Source organism: Vanessa cardui, chromosome 16 (genome assembly GCF_905220365.1).
Source record: "Vanessa cardui chromosome 16, ilVanCard2.1, whole genome shotgun sequence".
NCBI lineage: Eukaryota > Metazoa > Arthropoda > Insecta > Lepidoptera > Nymphalidae > Vanessa > Vanessa cardui.
The window spans coordinates 9,442,602-9,461,036 of NC_061138.1; the positions used below are offsets into that span (position 1 = coordinate 9,442,602).

Genomic DNA, 18,435 nt, shown 5'->3' on the forward strand with positions numbered 1-18,435 from the left:
GTTTGTTTCCCTAAAATAAAATAAAATAAAATAAAATAAAAAAATTTTTTAACAGACAGGCTTTGTTAAGTTTAGTATGACCAGGATTTAAGGCGCCAATAAATACAAAGTTCTAGTTTTTGTGAATTTAAGTACACATAATTTTATTTATTACTTTATAACAAGGATGTGTATTGTGTACTAACTAGTACCTACCTAATCTATTAACCTAATCTACCTATACGGTAGTATTTTTTTATTAATATTTACAATATTTTAATTTCCTAATTTCAAATGAATAGTTTATTTATCATAATTACTACGCTTAAATATTAAATATACATTATTCAATCTACAAAATATTTAATTCATTTTATTGTTTTATTAAAGAAAATGATTACATTTTTTTAAGTTGGTAGCATTTTGCTTTGAAAATGGCGTTTCATAAAAACAAACGTCACTCATCGACATTCGATAAGTCAATGTCAGAGACTTTGCAATATCGAAAATAAGTCTGCTCGTGTGTGGTATTTATAGTAGATTGCAAGTAATTATAACACCATAAAATGTCTGGTTTTACTGAAAACGCGTTAATACGCAAGTTACAAGATTTAAATTCAAGTCAACAAAGTATACAAACATTATCTCTATGGCTTATTCATCATAGAAAACACCACGCCGCTATTGTTAAAACTTGGTTTAAAGAGATGCTAAAAGGTAAGTTTTATTGTTTATTTTACCCGTATCAACATAGTATACATATCGTGGATACAATTTACAATACTATCGTGTAACAATGTTATTTATTGCATTCGTCTAATAGGATTCGAATGTAGCTTTACAAACTGTTTTGTTAATAAATAAACTGCTACTATTAAATCGTATTGTTCGTTTCATACCTCGAACTGTTTCTATGTCAGTCTATTATTGTTATCGCTGTGTTATATAAGCTTTAAACTTTAAACCTACGAAACATAACCTACATTTTAAAATTATATTCTAGCAAAGGATGGCAAGCAGTTAACATTCATGTACTTAGCTAACGATGTAATACAAAATAGTAAAAAAAAGGGGCCTGAATATGGAAAAGAGTTTGGCAATGTTCTCACTGAAGCCCTAAAACACATGGCTAAGACTGGTATCAACACTAAAACCAAGCATTCTCTTCATAGGATATTGAATATATGGGAAGAAAGGGGTGTATATGAACCAGAGAGAATAATAGAATTTAAAATCATTGGTAAGTACTTATATATTTATCTTGTAAGCTTCTATTAATAAATTTTTAATAACATAAATATTAAGGTAACCCATTAGAGGCTTTGTTGATTATGACTACTATTGGTATAACTATATATAGTAAAAGAGTTCTACTAAAATAGTAGAACAAACAACTACGGACTACCTTGCTGGTTCTATAGTGTACTTTAGTAAGTCTTTTGAAAGTGCTCTTATGTGTTAATAACAATGAATATTTTGGTCTTTTTAATATTGTAAGAGAAAAGTGTTTTGAAAATCTAGTAATTTGCTTTTTGAATCTCTTTAAAATATTCTTAACATTCCATCATGTGAGGATGATCAACAAGCCTATCATATTATGGATTATTTAATTAACTATTCTTTACTTGTGTTCCAGTTGACCCTAATGATGTTGAATTGCGTAATGCAATTAAACGAAAAAAAGCTGATACAGAAATAAAAGAACCTGAAAAAAAGCCGAGACTGTCAGAAAAGGTTAAAGAGAAAAAAGAAAGGCGAAAGAGTGAGTCCAAGACTAACTCAGATGGACTTAACGACACTCATTCTTCAGTCAGTCCAAACACTCCTCCTGGTGACCCCCCGGAGCCTGAGGAACTAATAAAGGTATAAAAACTTTAACTCGATATATATTCAAATTGATAATATTGAATATCAGTGCAAATATCGCGATATAACTTATGAATGACAATAATATCAATGAAATTATCTTACCTGTCTAGATTTAAGCTTGTAACAAAATACATAGCCTTCTTAAGCAACATTAAAATTTGGTTATATTTCTATTCGACGTACATCCTAATGCTCTTATAGACATAAATGTTTGAAAATTAAACTAGTTCCCCCTTAGCTTTGTTCGTGTTTTAGGAATTAGGTATCATATAAACCTCAAGAAGAAATAGTGTTATATATAGTAGTTCAAGTTTACGTCACCAAATTTCATCAAATTTAGTTTAGTGATGTACCAGTGAAAGAGATACAAGCAGAGTTACTTCTAGTCCCTATTTCGGTTACCTTCCCACTGTCCTCCAGATTCACTGTCATCTTATGATATTACAACTGTTAGTTATCTTTTTAAAATCAAATCTTTAATAACATGCTTCAATAATATTTACCTATAATATACATAGTGTATTGAGTTATACTTCCATGTTTACATTTAGAACTAAGACAGTTTAAAAAAAGACACTATAACAAACTGCAAGTATAGCTTATTGCATTATCTCAGTCAGAAGATCTCAACATACAGACGTTACTTATATATGTATACTCTGAATTTTGTATTACTCTTTAAAACAAAAATTATAAAATTCCAGGCCTTACTAGAGTTAGAGTCAAGTGCCTCAAGCGATGAGGCCGTAAGAGAGAGAATAGCATCACTGCCTCCAGAAGTTTCCGAAGTGCAATTGTTGTCTAAGCTAGAAGGTAAATCGTATATAAAGATATTCTGTTATTGTACACTCATTCACAGAACAATTGAAGAATATGTACCGAAATATGCAGAAATAAATGCTTATCAGAACTCATTGTTTCATTTTTCAATAAAGCAAAAACAATACCTTATTTTTTTCCTGAAATCAGATTTTTTTTTTTGACTTCATTTTCAGTTTCACAGATTATATTTAATATTTTATTCATAGTTTTATGTTAATTTGTCAAATTTTCTTTTGTTTTAATTTAAGTTGCTTTAGAAATAATTATGTAAATCTATAATTTATTACATTAAATTTATATTGATTTAATTTCATTTATATTACTCATTATTTATTATAATCTGTTATACGTTTTTTTTTACAACTGTAACTGTAACTTTAATATAAATTTTACACAATTTTTGTTACTACTTTTTTTTAAATATTAAAATAATTTTATGTTATTTAAAAGTAATATTTCTCTTATAGATAAAGAGTCCGCTGTGAGTCTCAGTGCCGTTGTCAATTCAGCCGTGGAACTGCTCGCTGAATACAACTTGAGGCTGTCCGATGAATTGGAGAAACGAAGGAAAGTCGCTGCAATGCTGAGGGACTTCGAACAGGCTCAACGCGAACTAGCCAAGAAAGCTGAGGCCAAGCTTGAGGTTGGTATGTTTATGTAATATTAAAACTATGTAATTTTTTTGCTGAAAATTAAGCATTAATACTAATCCATTTGATATGAAACGTTAGATATTATAGTTTTAATGTATGATGATGGACGTTTTAGTAACTAAAGTTTTCCTTCGCTAGGCCTTTAAAAGTGTTTTTAAAATAAGGCGTAAAGACTTCTTCATGTTTGTCATTTTTTTTTTTAATTTATCATATTTTTGAGAAATTCTGAAAATGAAATATTAAAGTTAAAATTTATATGAATATAATTGTTATACAAGATTAACCAATAAGAAAGATATTTATCATTAGATCATATTATGATTGTGTTTGCTACTGAAAATTTGTATTTGGTCTTCTCAAGGACAATAGCATCCGACGGGCGTAAATCGGTTTCGCCCCCGTTCATCATTTTCTTTTAGATCAGGCAATCAAAATAGTTCTTACAATTTTGGTCCAAAATGTAGACCCATTGAGCCGAAGGTTTGGCCATCATACCTATCTATGTTCATAACATATCAAATTGTTATTTATTGATCTTGATATTCTTAACTTTGCAAATGTAATAAGTACTTTTCATCGCAAATGATACAATGAAAATGGATCAAGTGACAATTAAATTGATTTCCTTATCAAATCTTCAGTATAAAAATTTATTTTGGTAATATCTATGTATATATTTATTATGAACTAGTTTTATAGTATGGCAACATATAAAAATATTGATTACGGAAATAATTAACATTAAAAGAAATTAATTTCAGGAATACAATATAAAACTCCAGAAGATATACGAAGTTAAGGCTGAAGTGAAGTCTCATATAGACAACCTGCCTGACGTATCGAGATTGCCGGACGTGACAGGAGGCCTGGCGCCTCTCCCATCCGCGGGGGACCTCTTCAGTATTTGAGAATTAGAGAATTTAATTATTTATAAAAGCAATAATTTTAGGCTGACTCTATGCATACAAATTATATTGTTATAGCGTGACTAAGTAAAATAGATATAGAGGGTTAAATTTCTCCTGTTGAACGAACGTAGTTACATATATGACAGAATAAATAAGTTTTAAAACTTAGCCGCATTATTAATAATAGTCGTCATTAAAAAAAAGGTTTATCTTTGAAGCTCATTGCATACTCTGTGGCGAAGTAAAATATGTTAACGATAACTGCTTAAAATGTAAACAAAGATGAATAAGGGAGGATAAGTTCAGAATCATCAACGTGGTGCCTTTGCCCAGCAGTGGGGTGTTACTGCATTTACTTTGGAATGAATCATAAAAGACAAATTCAAGGTCAAAGATAGATAGAGAATAAGACAAATATCGAATTTACATCTCATATCTATAATTCAATTAAGCAATAATGCTTAACACATTTAAATGTGAAGTCTGTTTTGTTTACATATTTTCCGTTTTTATAATTATTATAATATTTAATCTGTTTGCAAATATTCCTTCGCTAAAGTGTAAAAAAGAAACAATACTTGTCTATGATATTCGAATTTAAATTGATAGTTCAATTAAAAAAAAAGAAATAGCTAGAAGACCATAGTGCCAATATCTAGATATTATACAGGAAGTCCTAGTCCTCCCTATGATATTAGAAAATCTTTATTTTTTGCACGCAATGTCTGAAGTAACTAATAAAAAATTGCAAATTTGAGAGGGCTATAATAATTCATGTGTAAAAGAAATACTACGAAATGGTTTTTTCCTAACTTTTTGACGTTAAATTAGATAAAGAGCATTGACAATTATTTAGCGATTTTCAACTTCGGGATATACACATACGAGATGAATTTAATCCCATATGTATAAGAATATTCTACTCAGGTAGATCTTTCTGTAACCGAATCATAGATGTAGTATTTGCTGGTTTATGCTCATGGTGGTAGCGCTTATTGGTAAAAAGGACTTATGGCTTCATAAGGCCCTGTTACATAATAGATTTTACCACCAAGCTGTAATACTTTATACTGTTCTATTCTGGTTCGAAAGGTGGGTGCACAGTGTAACTACAGGTACAATGGATGAAACATATTAGCTTCCAAGATGTCTATAGGCGATGATGATTAATACCATAAAGAAGCCAAATTTTATTATTAAAAAAAATAGAAGTTCTATATTTTGATCAAATCGTAATCGACAAGTACTGTGTAACTTTGTCTATGCCCACTGTAGTAGGTGTTAGTAACTAGCTGCTGTCATATAAACTTTGCACAGCTTGTGTAACGCTATCCGTATTTAATTTTAGCGCTCGCTGTTTGTTAGAAGTGTTTTTTTGTTCATTTATAATTGTTAATTAAGCATTCTTCTTAAACATACGATGTTATATAGAAAATAATAGACATTTTTACAGAATTTTCATACAATCTCAATTTAAATGTACGAGAAAAATGTTCTGAGACAATATAGAGACCATGTCATGACATTTTATTTATAGACACGTTAAAAACGAATGATTGATTTAGAAGATAATTTTTCATTACACAGCTTAAATCTAGAACATTAATCATAACAGATTATACACATAATATGTATGTCATTTCATAGACCAATATTTCACACATGAATCTATACAAGCCATGAAATCTTGAAAAAATCAAAATAATCGCGCTAGTAGCAGCTAGCTAAAATTTTAAAAAACAAATCAATTAAATTTTTTCATAGTATTTCAATAGGTCAAACAATATTTTATCACTTTATCGCTAAAAACAAAATGTAAATAGTTTTAACTCGATCAAATAATTAATTTATTTTATATAGTCATAGACATCCTATATTAAATAACTATGCTTCGAAGCAATTATTATCTGTAGTCTATGAATAAAATGTCATTTATTATTATTTTATGTATATGTGGACAAATACATTTTTCCTTTGATGCAATGAAATGATACCATTTCATATGAGATACGATACGATATATACAATACGAGTATACACTCGTATATATCATAAATGAGGGGATAACGTGTCATAATGTACAGTTGGGGGTAAGAAATCGTCACCTTAAGATCTATTTTCGTGTGCTTAGTATGAGCTATAATCTGCTTTACCGATCGAAATTATACGACACTGAGAGCCATATATTGATAATTCAGTAGAAGATATCATGCCTACATAATTTTAAATTTGTAATGACTAATTACGCCATTAAAAGATACAAAATTGATGTAAAACTAGACGTAGTCCAAAGATGTCACACTATTTTGAACCAAGTTATCATACTCTGTAAGTTTAATCTTATATGCATACTGACAACTGTCAGTTTAGTGCTTTAGATTCAAAAGGTACTAAAAGTTTATGACTTGATAAAGGAATTCATTTGAAAGGTTTTCTTACTCTGACTGTACATAAGTGCATTTGGCGTTACGTGAAATATTATTAATTAAAAAGTTGTTTTTTTTTATACTTATTGTTGGTAATAATTTACCTTCTGTAAGTTTTAAACGTAAAAACTTTTTAAGAATCATATCTTATTTTATTTTTAAAGACGGCCAATATAATGTTCAGGCTCAATAATTTATGTCCATACCAAAAAATACAACAAAATCTTTTGGAAAACCATCTTAAAATGCTCTTTAGTGCAAAATAAGTTATATTAAATATCCTTTATTTTTTATTTTGGTACCGATTCTGTTATATACTATATACATAGTCCATATCAATGGCAGGTCCAGGAACAAAATGTACACCCTAGAATTAATGACATTGACATAAAAAGTTATTAATCGTAAAAAGTTCAAATATTGCCTAACAGAATCGGTAATATAAAGCTACTGACACAAAACCGTTTATTTAAGTTGAAAAGGTACACAAGTATAGTATAGTACGACACAACTTAGATGTAGCATCGGCAAAATTCGTAAAACCGATCACATCCGAATTGAGTACGCCATCCCAAATTATCAATATTTATTTCTCATGTTAATATGATCTTTACACAAACGTAACGACGTGTCATATCATATGACCTAATATATTCGTCAATTTGAGACGTCGATTTGCTTTCTCGGGTTGAACTGACGTGAAAATCTATAGCGACGAATAGCGTCGAATAGCGCGATAGGTAGCTATTTCTCTTGGTCGTGTAAATCGGCAGTAATCGGTTTTATTTTCATTTCATTGCATTATCCGATGCTACATCTAATTTGTGTCGTACTATGCGTTGTTTTTGTGAATTATTAAATCAAAACGAATCGTAACAATTTTCGCTGTACCATTTTATCTAGTTATTGGTTAAGCTTGATTGGCCAAATAATAGAGTTTTTAGTTTTATTTGATAGTTTAGCTAAAATACATCTTGTATTAGCTGCGTGTTCATTTTAATAGAAATTGTACAGGATATGATTTCATTTATTATTTAAGCTAATACGAATTAATTACAATGAACATAAGATAAAATAGAAGCTCTTTTGAAACAGATGTTTACGTTTCTTATATATTTTGTGCAAATTCTATTAAAATAAACGACAATTGTATATCGGCGATATAATAATAAATTTTGTTATATTAACACTACTTGAGTTTTATTTATTAATATAATTATAAAAAAAGTAGCATATTGCCTCATTGAGCCATTGTGCTCGAGCTATCGTTGCAATATGTTCACAATATTTTTTCAAAATTTAAGATAATAAAATAATGAATTTGCACGTTCTGAATATATCTAATTTAATTTAAAAGGCTTCATCAAAAGTATAACACCTCGCCTCATTACCTCCACTGGTAACAGGAGGGCTGGGTTGTTTTTTGCCCAGACGATCGGAATTGCGATTCAACGGGGAAATGCTGCTAGCATTCTTGCCACCAATCAAATACGCGATCAAGATTTATACAGTAACTACTTTTAGTTCATATTTGTATATATTTAAGCATTTAATGTTATTAATTATTATGTTAATAAATGTTTTAATTAACTCGTAAAACAAACAAAACTAGTCGGTTGACAAACAAGTTACTTATTATTTTTTCCTATAATAAACGGTTCTCGTAGGTGAGAGGAAGATTTCTATTAAAAAAAAAGTTAGCAAAAAATCAAAAAATAATTAAATCGTAAAGTTAATTTAGAGACATAAAATAATACCATCGCCAACTTAAGAAAGTTCTAATAAACAGGCAATATCAAAACAGTTCAATACAAAGATTCAAATATTATGTATCTAATATTTAATCTGTAGTTTTTTTATTTCTTTTAAAACAAATAGCGCCACGTCAAAGACCAATCAAATAAACACAATTGTTACATTGACATGTACAAAATATATTTTGAATTTGTAATATTATTCGCATATATATTTATTAATTAAAATGAGCGAAAGCTTGGTAACTATCCTTTTTTTTTCAATACGAATAACTTTTTCTTTTGTAATTTTTATATGCCTAATCTTTCTAATAATTCGTTGCAGAGTAGTCGAACAAAAACTTTAACGGACTCTATCGAATCGGTGTCGACCCAAGAGCCCTTGGTTATTAAAAATAAATTATTTGTTATTAATATTATTACATTTGACACATTGGTTAAAAAACTGTTTAAAATAATTAATTTATTTGATTCTGATGTATACAGAGTAACGTCACTGTTCTCATTTATAATATTGCTATAGGTACCTAATACTTAATAGACTTACATAATACACAATAAAAGCCAAATTATTACGTACTGTGACAGTTACAAATAATGTGATAACATCGTGATACACTCATTCAGATAGACTTTATTCAAACTGTACCTATGGCATCGCCCATACGGCTAAAAGAAGGATCGTTATGACAATACTTAAAACTTGAATACAACCCCAGAATTTATCTTTACCGCCTTGGAAGGTAAAAAGGTAGCCTAGATTCTTAGAGTTCAAACTTCGTACCAAATTTTATCGAAATTGGTTATATAGTTTATCGTAAAAAGAGAATATAGGTTTGCACTATATCTCTAAAATCTATATATTTAAATAATTTATTGTATTTCCTAGATTCAAGATCGATGGACTAATAACATAAGTTACCGGCAACTAGTCATATCTTCATGTATCGGCATCGTCCAAATGTGGTGGCATCCTTACGTATACGACTTAAAGCGTCTTGTGCCGTTTCTCTTCCTCTATAATGTATTTAGCGTGTTCTTTGCATATCCTGCATTCTATATGGAACTCGCTTTAGGAATTGTCACAAAGAAAGGTGTATTGAACTGTTGGGATATGGCGCCCGTTGCGAGAGGTAATTTTCAATAAAATAAGTAACAAACCCGATTACAATTTGTAGGATATAATTAAGCTATTTTATAATATCGGGAGCTGAGATGGCCCTGTGGTTAGAACGGGTGCATCTTAACCGATGATTGTGGGTTCAAACCCAGGCAAGCACCACTGAATGTTCAAGTGCTTAAGTGTATATATAATTCATATCGTGCTCGGCGGTGAAGGAAAACATCGTAAGGAAACCTGCATGTGTCGAATTTCATAGAAATTCTGCCACGTGTGTATTCTACCCACTCGAGATTTCCATCTATTATTAAAAAAACCTTCCTCTCAAATCACTATCTATAAAAAACCGCGTCTTTGTCTTATATTATGTAAGTATAATTTATTTTTAGGGTTCCGTACTCCTGAATACGAAAACGGAACCCTTATAGGATCACTCGTGTGTCTGTCCGTCCGTCGCTTACAGTCAATTATCTCCGAATCTATTAGACCGATTAAGTTGAAATTTGGTACACATATCAATTCCTGTAACCCAAATACAGAGGTGTGACGTGAGCAGATGAAATCTGTATATGGGGGGTCATTTTTGGGGGGGAAGGGGAAAATAAAAAAAAAAAAAATCTGAAAACTGCATCGTGTGGCATATCAAATGAAAGGTCTTGTTGAGAAAATCTTAAATGTTTTTTTTTGTAATTTTAAAATAAATAGTTTCCAAGTTATCCAAGAAAATAGACAAAAATTGACCATTAACCCCCCCCACCTTATCTCCGAAACCACTGAACCTACAATTTTGAAAAAAATACAGGAATTAGTTTTCTCCTTATAGATTAAAGGAAAACCTATAAGAAATCCATGATATTAAAATAACATGGTAAATCACTCAATATTGTGCGTACCAACTTACATTTGCAGGTGGAATGTGTGGGAGAACATATTTTTTAACTCCAATGTTAAGTTTTGTTGAATCGGTTTGTAGATGAATATTTAATGAAAAAAATAAGCCCACAATGAGGATTCTACGACCAATATTTTAGGAGATATTAATATCGTACGGAACCCTCTTCACGCGAGTTCAACTCGCACTTGTCCCCTTTTTTGTTTTTAAGGTATCGGAGTTGCTATGCTCGTATCGTGCATATTTATGGCCTTATCATTAGGGGCAGTAAGTGCATGGTGCCTCGCTCTAGTGGTTCATTCCATTCACTCGTTCTTACCCTGGCTCCACTGTGCTTCCTCTGCCCACCCTCCGTGCGCGGCGAGACATAGACCGCTACCGAAAGGAAGTGAAACGCCGGCGCAGTCGTTCTTTTTGTTAGTTGATTTGTTTTATTTAGTTACAATAGCCGAGGTAGCCCAGTAATTGGAACACATGCATCTTATCCGAAGATTGCGGGTCCAAGCCCAGGCAAGCACCACTGAATTTTCATGTGCTTAATTTGTAAACAATTCATCACGATCTCGGCGATCGGAAAACATCGTGAGGAAAAAGGAAACCTGCATGTGTCTAATTTCAACGATATTTTGCCATATGTATATTCCACAAACCCGCATTGGAACAGCGTGGTCGAATATGTTCCAAACCTTCTCCTCAAAGGGAAAGGAGGCCATAGCCCGGCAGTGGGAAATTAACAGGCTAATCTTGTTGTTGTTGATTTAGTTACATATTTAAGTAAAAATTTAATTTAAATTAAAAGAGTATATAATAAACAAATAATCGTAATTTAATCTTTCAACAGCAATTTTGTATTAAATCTAAAGCGCGATGGCTTGCAAGGAGGACTCGGGAACGTGGTGTCTGAGTTGACGGTATACTACGTCATATCGTGGGTGCTGGTCTACTTCGTTTCTTGCAAACGAATATATAGTTACTCAAAGGCATGTTATTTCATAATTATTAGTACTTGTTTATGGCCGTGAGAGTAGTAAGTATAGTACGACACAAATTAGATGTAGCATTAGAAAATGCAATGGAATGAAAATAAAACCGATTACTGTCGATTTACACAACCAATAGACATAGTTCCCTATCGCGCCATTTGACGCTATTCGTCGCTATAGATTCACGCGTCAGAAAAAGCAAGTGCATATAAATCGACGCGTCAAATTGGCGAATATATTAGGTCATATGATATTACAAGTTATTACGTTTGTGCAAAGATCATATTCGCATGAGGAATAATTATTGATAATTTGGGATAGCGTACTTAATTCGGATTTGATCGGTTTTACGAATTTTGCCGATGCGACATCTAAGTTGTGTCGTATATATACTTTAAACTTATTATCAAGGCTTCGCAGATATCTTTGGAATTATTTAAGGAAACAAAACGGAGAGCACTCAATAACGTTGTAGTGTTTATAAGGCTCGTTATTGCGTTCATCTTTGGTCCGAATTTACGTAATAAAAACAGTTTATACAGACCACTTTGCCACTAACCAACAGGTGGTCTGTGTGCCATATGATATAGACAAAAAAGATTTACTTTTATTGTTGATAATCTCCATTTTCTAGTTGGTGCTATTTAAAGATCTCATAGCTTTCTTCGTGATCGTGAGCAGCGCTGCTGGTGTGGTCAGGTTAAAAGGGTCTTCCAGAATGTTCAATGAGTGCGATTGGAGTGTGCTCTATGATGGTTTAGAGGTGATTGATTATATTAAAAGCCATGGTATATAGACATTTTTATTAGCAAAGCCTAACAGTTACTGAAATGGGGTGTTAATTCTGGAAGTGAGATAAATATGAGACAAATATGAGACAACATCACATACATTACTATGATCCCAATGTAAGTAGCTGAAGCACTTGTGTTATGGAAATCAGAAGTAACGACGGTACCACAAACACCCAGACCCAAGACAACATAGAAAACTAATGGTAATCTACATAGACTCGGCCAGGAATCGAGCCCCGGACTTCAGCGTGGCGTTCCCATGAAAACCGGTGTACACACGACTCGAACATGGAGGTCGTCAAGAGTTTAACATTTACGTTTGTGTTTTCTGCTTGCTATTTGCTAGTTTCGATAATTGAGATTCAGTATAAATAATATAAACACAAATTAAGCACATATATATAGTGGTGCTTGCCTGGGTTTGAACCCGCAATCTTCGGTTAAGATGCACGCGTTCTAACCATTGGGCCATCTCAGCTCATCTCGTGCTCGGCGGAGAAGGAAAACATCGTGAGGAAACCTGCATGTGTCTAATTTCTTCGAAATTCTGCCACATGTGCATTCCACCAACCCGCATTGGAACAGCGTGGTGGAATATGTTCCAAACCCTATCCTTAATGGAAGAGGAGGCCATTAGCCCAGCAGTGGGAAATTAACAGGCTGTTACTTAACTTTTATAAATAATATGGAATTCTAATGTTTTGTGAATAATATTATTAAATTTACATTTTAGTTGTGGCGCGATGCTCTCGAATATTGTTTCGTTCAAATGGCTCTTTCTCAAGGTACACTGGTAATGCTCGGTTCATACTGTCCGAAACAAAAGCACATGCTTGCAAACACGTCGATGTACGCATTCGCTGTATCGAAACTTTGTTGCACCGCAAGTGCACTCATACTTGGAGCTGCTCATGGTGCTTTGTATAAAGATTACGACAATAGTACAAATATATGGAAAGGTAATTGATTAGTTTTGGAGATTTGTAATTAAAGTTCAAAGTTCAAGCTTTCCAAACTACCCAAAATGTTGATAAGACTTTTTTTATGCTATAGGTTGGCGGACGAGCATATGGGCCACCTGATGGTAAGTGGTCACCATCACTCATAGACAATGACGCTGTAAGAAATAGATTTTATGTCCCTTGTGCCTGTAGTTACACTGGCTCACTCACCCTTCAAACCGGACCACAACAATACTGAGTACTGGTGGTGAGAGATAGAGGTGAGTGGGTGGTACCTACCCAGACGTTCTTGCACAAAGCCCTACCACCAAGTAAAGTACCACTCAAATTCGAAATAAGGAATTTTACGCTATCGACCAAAATCTGAAAAGTTTTTGGGGAAGAGACTACGGCAGCTGTATTCATATTTTACATGTCCACTATAGGAATTACGTATATACAGTTATGAACTAATGCACATGCCTCTCAAAGTGAATAGATATATTAAGAGATCTCATATCCCTACTTAACAAATATAATTGTTATAGGGTCGCCATCTTCATTAATAATTTGGGCAGATTATGTAGCAAGGATACCAGGAAGTCAATTTTGGTCCGTTCTTATATTTTTTACACTTTTCGTACTCTCAATATCTTCCACGGTAAGTGATCAAAGGCCTATTCCTAATTCGCTATCTTCGCACTTTTGCGAATTGAGATAATCTTATAAATGGACATTCGTTAATAACTACGACGGTTTCAAAATAAAGAAATATAGTATAATCTTATAAATTTTACAAGGCTCTATTGGTGCAAACGATCATGTCAACATTTACTGGACGATTAGTACGAAAGATCACATGGGCGTTCCTTATACTGATCTGCGTTTTGTTCTGTTTCATTGGAATCATCACTTTATGTACACAGGTAAATATTGCCTCAACTTAATTATGTAATAACAAAATCTTCTATTATCTGATCAAACTGCATTTTTAATTTTTAGTATAGCATTATGTACGGCTGTTACTAAAATGGAATATCACCAATATAATAATATTAACAGATCTATCTAAAGTGGATTTTAATTAAGTAATATATGTATCTATCGTATATGTACCTATAGCATAGTATATTATAATCTATATATTTTATTACATCTATCATTAAACCAGTGTATACTTGAACATATTCGAAAAGAATATGCGTCAAAATTATACAAATCAGCAAGTATTATATTTATTAACGCTGTCCCATTTTGGGCGCCAATATAATTTATTTTTACATGAAACATAATCTTGCCGTCTTTTCTTTTATAGGGCGGCATGTACATCCTTAATTTTCTAATGACTTGGCCTGTTTCCAAGCCACGAACGCCGATTGCGGCATTTGTAGCCATAGTAATTACCTACGTATATGGACAGACAACGTTTTGTGAAGATATTTATTTTGCCGTAGGAGAATACCCTTGTGTGTTTCTGAGGATTTGCTGGGCTTTGGCGCCAGTACCGCTTTTGGTGAGTTTAGCAACGAGTGCATACATGTGATTTAGCTCTCATGTTCTAGAATAACTTGATCAAAAGTATTATAATAACATACATGGATCTGTATACTTTAGTGATAGTTGGTTTAAATGCTTTCCTTCACAGGTATTCTTTGTATCTGGGATAGCGTCGTGGCCACTGGCGGATATCGTAGCGGGGTGGATACCAGTGATGCTTACTTTAGTACCCGTGGCGGTGTACATGATATTTTACCTTGTTTTCAAATTTAGAGTTCGGGTATGTATTTTAAGGTAAAAGTTCCTACACATAATATATAATTACTTATTTATAGTAGGGTTTTCTAAGTCTGGCTTGATATCATCCATTTACCAGATCTTCTACCACTTATCTATTAATTTTAATAAAAACCCAACCCAATAAAGCTATTTTTACATGAAACATCTCATCTCTTCTTCACTTCTTCCAGTTTAGTTATATAGCAATGGTACGCCAAGCGGCCTCTTTCTTTTTATTTATTACTAGCTATACCCGCCCGCTTCGCTGGGCATAAATCGTATTAAAATATATATATTTTTTTTTAATTAATGTTTGATCATTAACAATGCACAAAATATAACGAAGGAACAAATCAAGAAACTTGAGAGATCTATTCTATCTAATTAAATTAATTTCTTACAAATTATTACATTTAATATTCGTCATCTATTTCATCTTCGGCGATGTTTTCGATAGGCCGCAGATTGTTAATGATACCTATAAACTTATTTGTCAAGATCACATCCTCTTTTTGTTGAATCCGGAAGTAGATATAATTCATGAGAATGTTTTAGTTGCTTTAATCTCGATGAAAAGTTGATTGTACCTTATTATTTAAATTTCTTTAGCGTGTAAAAGTTTGCATCTCCCAACACGTCTTCTTTTCATCCGGTTCTATCAATATCGATGTCATTACATTTACAACATATCCAGAGCATATTCGTGCATATGTCTTGGACTTGGACCAGTGTACGGTACGAAGATGGTATTGCTTTTTGTCCAATATCAGCAGCTACTTTATCATTCAATATAGCATCCCGTAAATGAATATACTGTTGTGCTCGAAGTTTTGATTGGTTGCATCAAATATAGTTTAATAGTTCGTTCTCGACCTTAGCGTACATGATAACAATGAATTGCTGAAACAGTTGACAACACTTAGAATATGGTTAGATTGATTATCTCGATACGATAGGTATAAAAATCCATGTATCTAAATCTCTTCGATGTCAGACTTGGGTTTAGTTTGATACAGTCCGAGATGATATCCATCTTCTGCTCACAGAAACAGAATTAGATAATTATAATAATCGTCATAGGATCGATGTATATCAGCGACATCTTGCTTGGTTTTGTGTCGCTTCGTGATAACAATCGTTATCGTTTTGTAATTTCTGTACCAAAAATTACAGCAGCAACTCAGGCGCCATGGGAAGATTAAATCGCCTTTCATGCTCATTCAATGGCGTTATATATGCATTAATGATGACTTTGAAATTTATTGTTTCATTTTCTAGAGCAGTTTTAAAATCTCTAACTTATTTTCATGAAGCATAATCCTTAATTTAGCGATCATTTCTCGATTAGTTGTGGTACTGAACATACATCGTCGGTCAATCTACTTTTTTACGTTGTCCATGACATTAACTTGCAGAAACTGAGGATTTTCTTCAGATACCGGAAGAAGTGAACCAATCTGATGATATACTTGTCTCTTCACTTTAAAAATAGACGCGAAATTATTGTATTGTACAATATTTGTTGCTCCAAATAACGTTAGGTATTTGAAAACATGAATTGTAATTTCTTTAATGCCGAAGGAAATATTTAGACTCCTTAGTAGTTCCAGCAACGTAGGTAAGAATAGGTTCTGGTGATGCAACCAGTTGTGATAAATATATTTTGTGGAACAGAACATACCAGCAGTTTATTTTAAGCTTGATAGTGTGACAATATGAGCATACTATGTTCATTGAACCAATGATCACATTGGGATGCATCTTCTAGATCTTGATTTAGTCTATTTTAATCGTTGATCATCCAGTCGTTGGATTCACTCGCCAGGTTTTTTCAGTAGCTCTTGATGGAGATGCTCTTGTTCGCAGATCTGCAACTTGATCAAATAAGAAATTTGGATTCTATTTGTTTCTAAACCTATTTCTTGTTGGTGTGGCGTTTCAATATTTTTTTGGTTGTATGACGCTGCGCGTTTCGCGTCGATGTTCCAATATTTTGTTTCTTCGGCCATTGTAAAAAATGTGTAGCTCCTAATTTCTATTTATATAAATAAGTCTCTGGTCTATATAAATTCATTGTTATTGAAGTTATGAGTATACTTATGATTATTGTTCACTTTCTTATAATCAAAATTGCTAATCACTTCGTACTCATTTTAATGACAATCGGTTGAACGACGTAAAAGTCTTTATATCGCAGCGCCACATGGTGGCAAGCTACGATGAAGGGGATAGGATACAAACTTTCTAAGTAAAAAAATACATATACATACATACCAATTTTCATAATGATCGGTCAAATAGTTCCTGAGTATCTAAACGGCAAACATACAAACACATTATTATTTTATATATATAAAAAGCCTATCATTTGAGCAAGCACACTTTCTTTCTGCATACTAATTTATCTGAAGATCGATTCAGCCGATATTTTGTCTATCTGTATGTCCCGCTATAACTCCAGAACGAGTTATAGCGGGACATAAAGACAGACAAAATTTAAAAAAATGGTAAAGCTCATGTCAGTCAGTCATAAAAGGAATACTTATGACGTATTTCAACAAAAAAATTAAATGTACAGACAGACTCTAGAGATTTATATAGTAGTATAGATGAGGTTGTCTAGAATTTCAAAATAAGTTTTGTGCTCATACGAGATAAATTGAAAAGATTTTTCATGGTCATTCAATTTCGCCTGTCTCCACGATCTGTGTGATTCGGATTTCGGATCGGAGTGATCAAAAAACTGACAACGCTTTTAAAAGTCGAACCTTCAGGGAATATATCAAATTAGAAGATAATAAAGCTTATGTCAAAAAGCATTGTTAAATGAGGCATATACTCCAAACAAGATTATATAAAAATTACGCACTTAATATTTGTTGATTTTTAAGCAAAATATATAAAAATTCAATAATACTCTACTGGCGCACTCTGTGCTTAAAATAGTGGGAATGAGTGTCTTGAAGCTATTTCTCGGTAAAAGCTAGTTTCCGAAGGCAATTTAGAAGCGGTTTTACTAAATTTTTTAAATAAAAAAAAATATGATGGTTTTATTTTCTGAGCAAAATGGTCTAATTCAAATTCTATTATATTTAAAATAACGCCAGAACCAAGAGACTATGCCAGAGCTCTGCCATAATTATACACAAACACTTATACAACACATCACATCAGCAGCCTGTAAATTTCCCATTGCTGGGCAAAGGCCTCTTGATCTTTGAAGATTGGAGCATATGCCACCATTCTACTCCAACGTGGTTACGCATGTGGCAGATTTTTTTGAAACTAATCACATGCAGGTTTCCTCACTGTTTTCCTTCACTACCGAGCATGAGATGATTAACTGATGTTAATGATGATAAAATGAACAAATTAAGCACATGAAAACTAAATCGTGGTTGCATGGATTTTAACTCTAAATCATCTGTGAATATTTCCGTTATAAAATGACACAAAATATATTTTTGTTTCAGAATATTGTGGGCACTGAGAAATGAAGAATTAATTATCTATATTTT

The 18,435-nt window shown here is 32.4% G+C and overlaps 2 protein-coding genes across 2 annotated transcripts; both read left to right on the top strand.

The window, feature by feature from the left end:
* Positions 1-445: 445 nt before the first annotated feature.
* Positions 446-4,972, top strand: LOC124536431 (regulation of nuclear pre-mRNA domain-containing protein 1B). Its single transcript, XM_047112973.1, has 6 exons — positions 446-696; positions 983-1,219; positions 1,616-1,842; positions 2,553-2,661; positions 3,138-3,313; positions 4,085-4,972. Exons 1-6 carry the CDS (start codon positions 546-548, stop codon positions 4,229-4,231), a joined length of 1,047 nt encoding a protein of 348 aa, XP_046968929.1. The 5' UTR covers positions 446-545; the 3' UTR covers positions 4,232-4,972.
* A 3,666-nt stretch (positions 4,973-8,638) lies between these two features.
* LOC124536392 (sodium-dependent serotonin transporter-like) lies at positions 8,639-18,414 on the top strand. The gene is made up of 12 exons (XM_047112923.1): positions 8,639-8,653; positions 8,737-8,796; positions 9,301-9,544; positions 10,635-10,839; positions 11,265-11,403; positions 12,041-12,169; positions 12,934-13,159; positions 13,690-13,802; positions 13,942-14,067; positions 14,457-14,654; positions 14,787-14,918; positions 18,391-18,414. The coding sequence occupies exons 1-12, from the start codon at positions 8,639-8,641 to the stop codon at positions 18,412-18,414; spliced, it is 1,611 nt and encodes a 536-aa protein (XP_046968879.1).
* Positions 18,415-18,435: the final 21 nt, after the last annotated feature.

Excerpts from the sequence above, each read along its gene's own strand:
- LOC124536392 (XM_047112923.1), top strand. Across the intron at positions 11,404-12,040 it reads GAATATATAGTTACTCAAAG|TTGGTGCTATTTAAAGATCT; the intron begins GCATGTTATTTC and ends TCCATTTTCTAG. Across the intron at positions 13,160-13,689 it reads TAGTACAAATATATGGAAAG|GGTCGCCATCTTCATTAATA; the intron begins GTAATTGATTAG and ends TAATTGTTATAG.
- LOC124536431 (XM_047112973.1), top strand. The coding sequence starts at position 546 with ATGTCTGGTTTTACTGAAAACGCGTTAATACGCAAGTTACAAGATTTA. Across the intron at positions 697-982 it reads GTTTAAAGAGATGCTAAAAG|CAAAGGATGGCAAGCAGTTA; the intron begins GTAAGTTTTATT and ends ATTATATTCTAG. Across the intron at positions 3,314-4,084 it reads AAGCTGAGGCCAAGCTTGAG|GAATACAATATAAAACTCCA; the intron begins GTTGGTATGTTT and ends AATTAATTTCAG.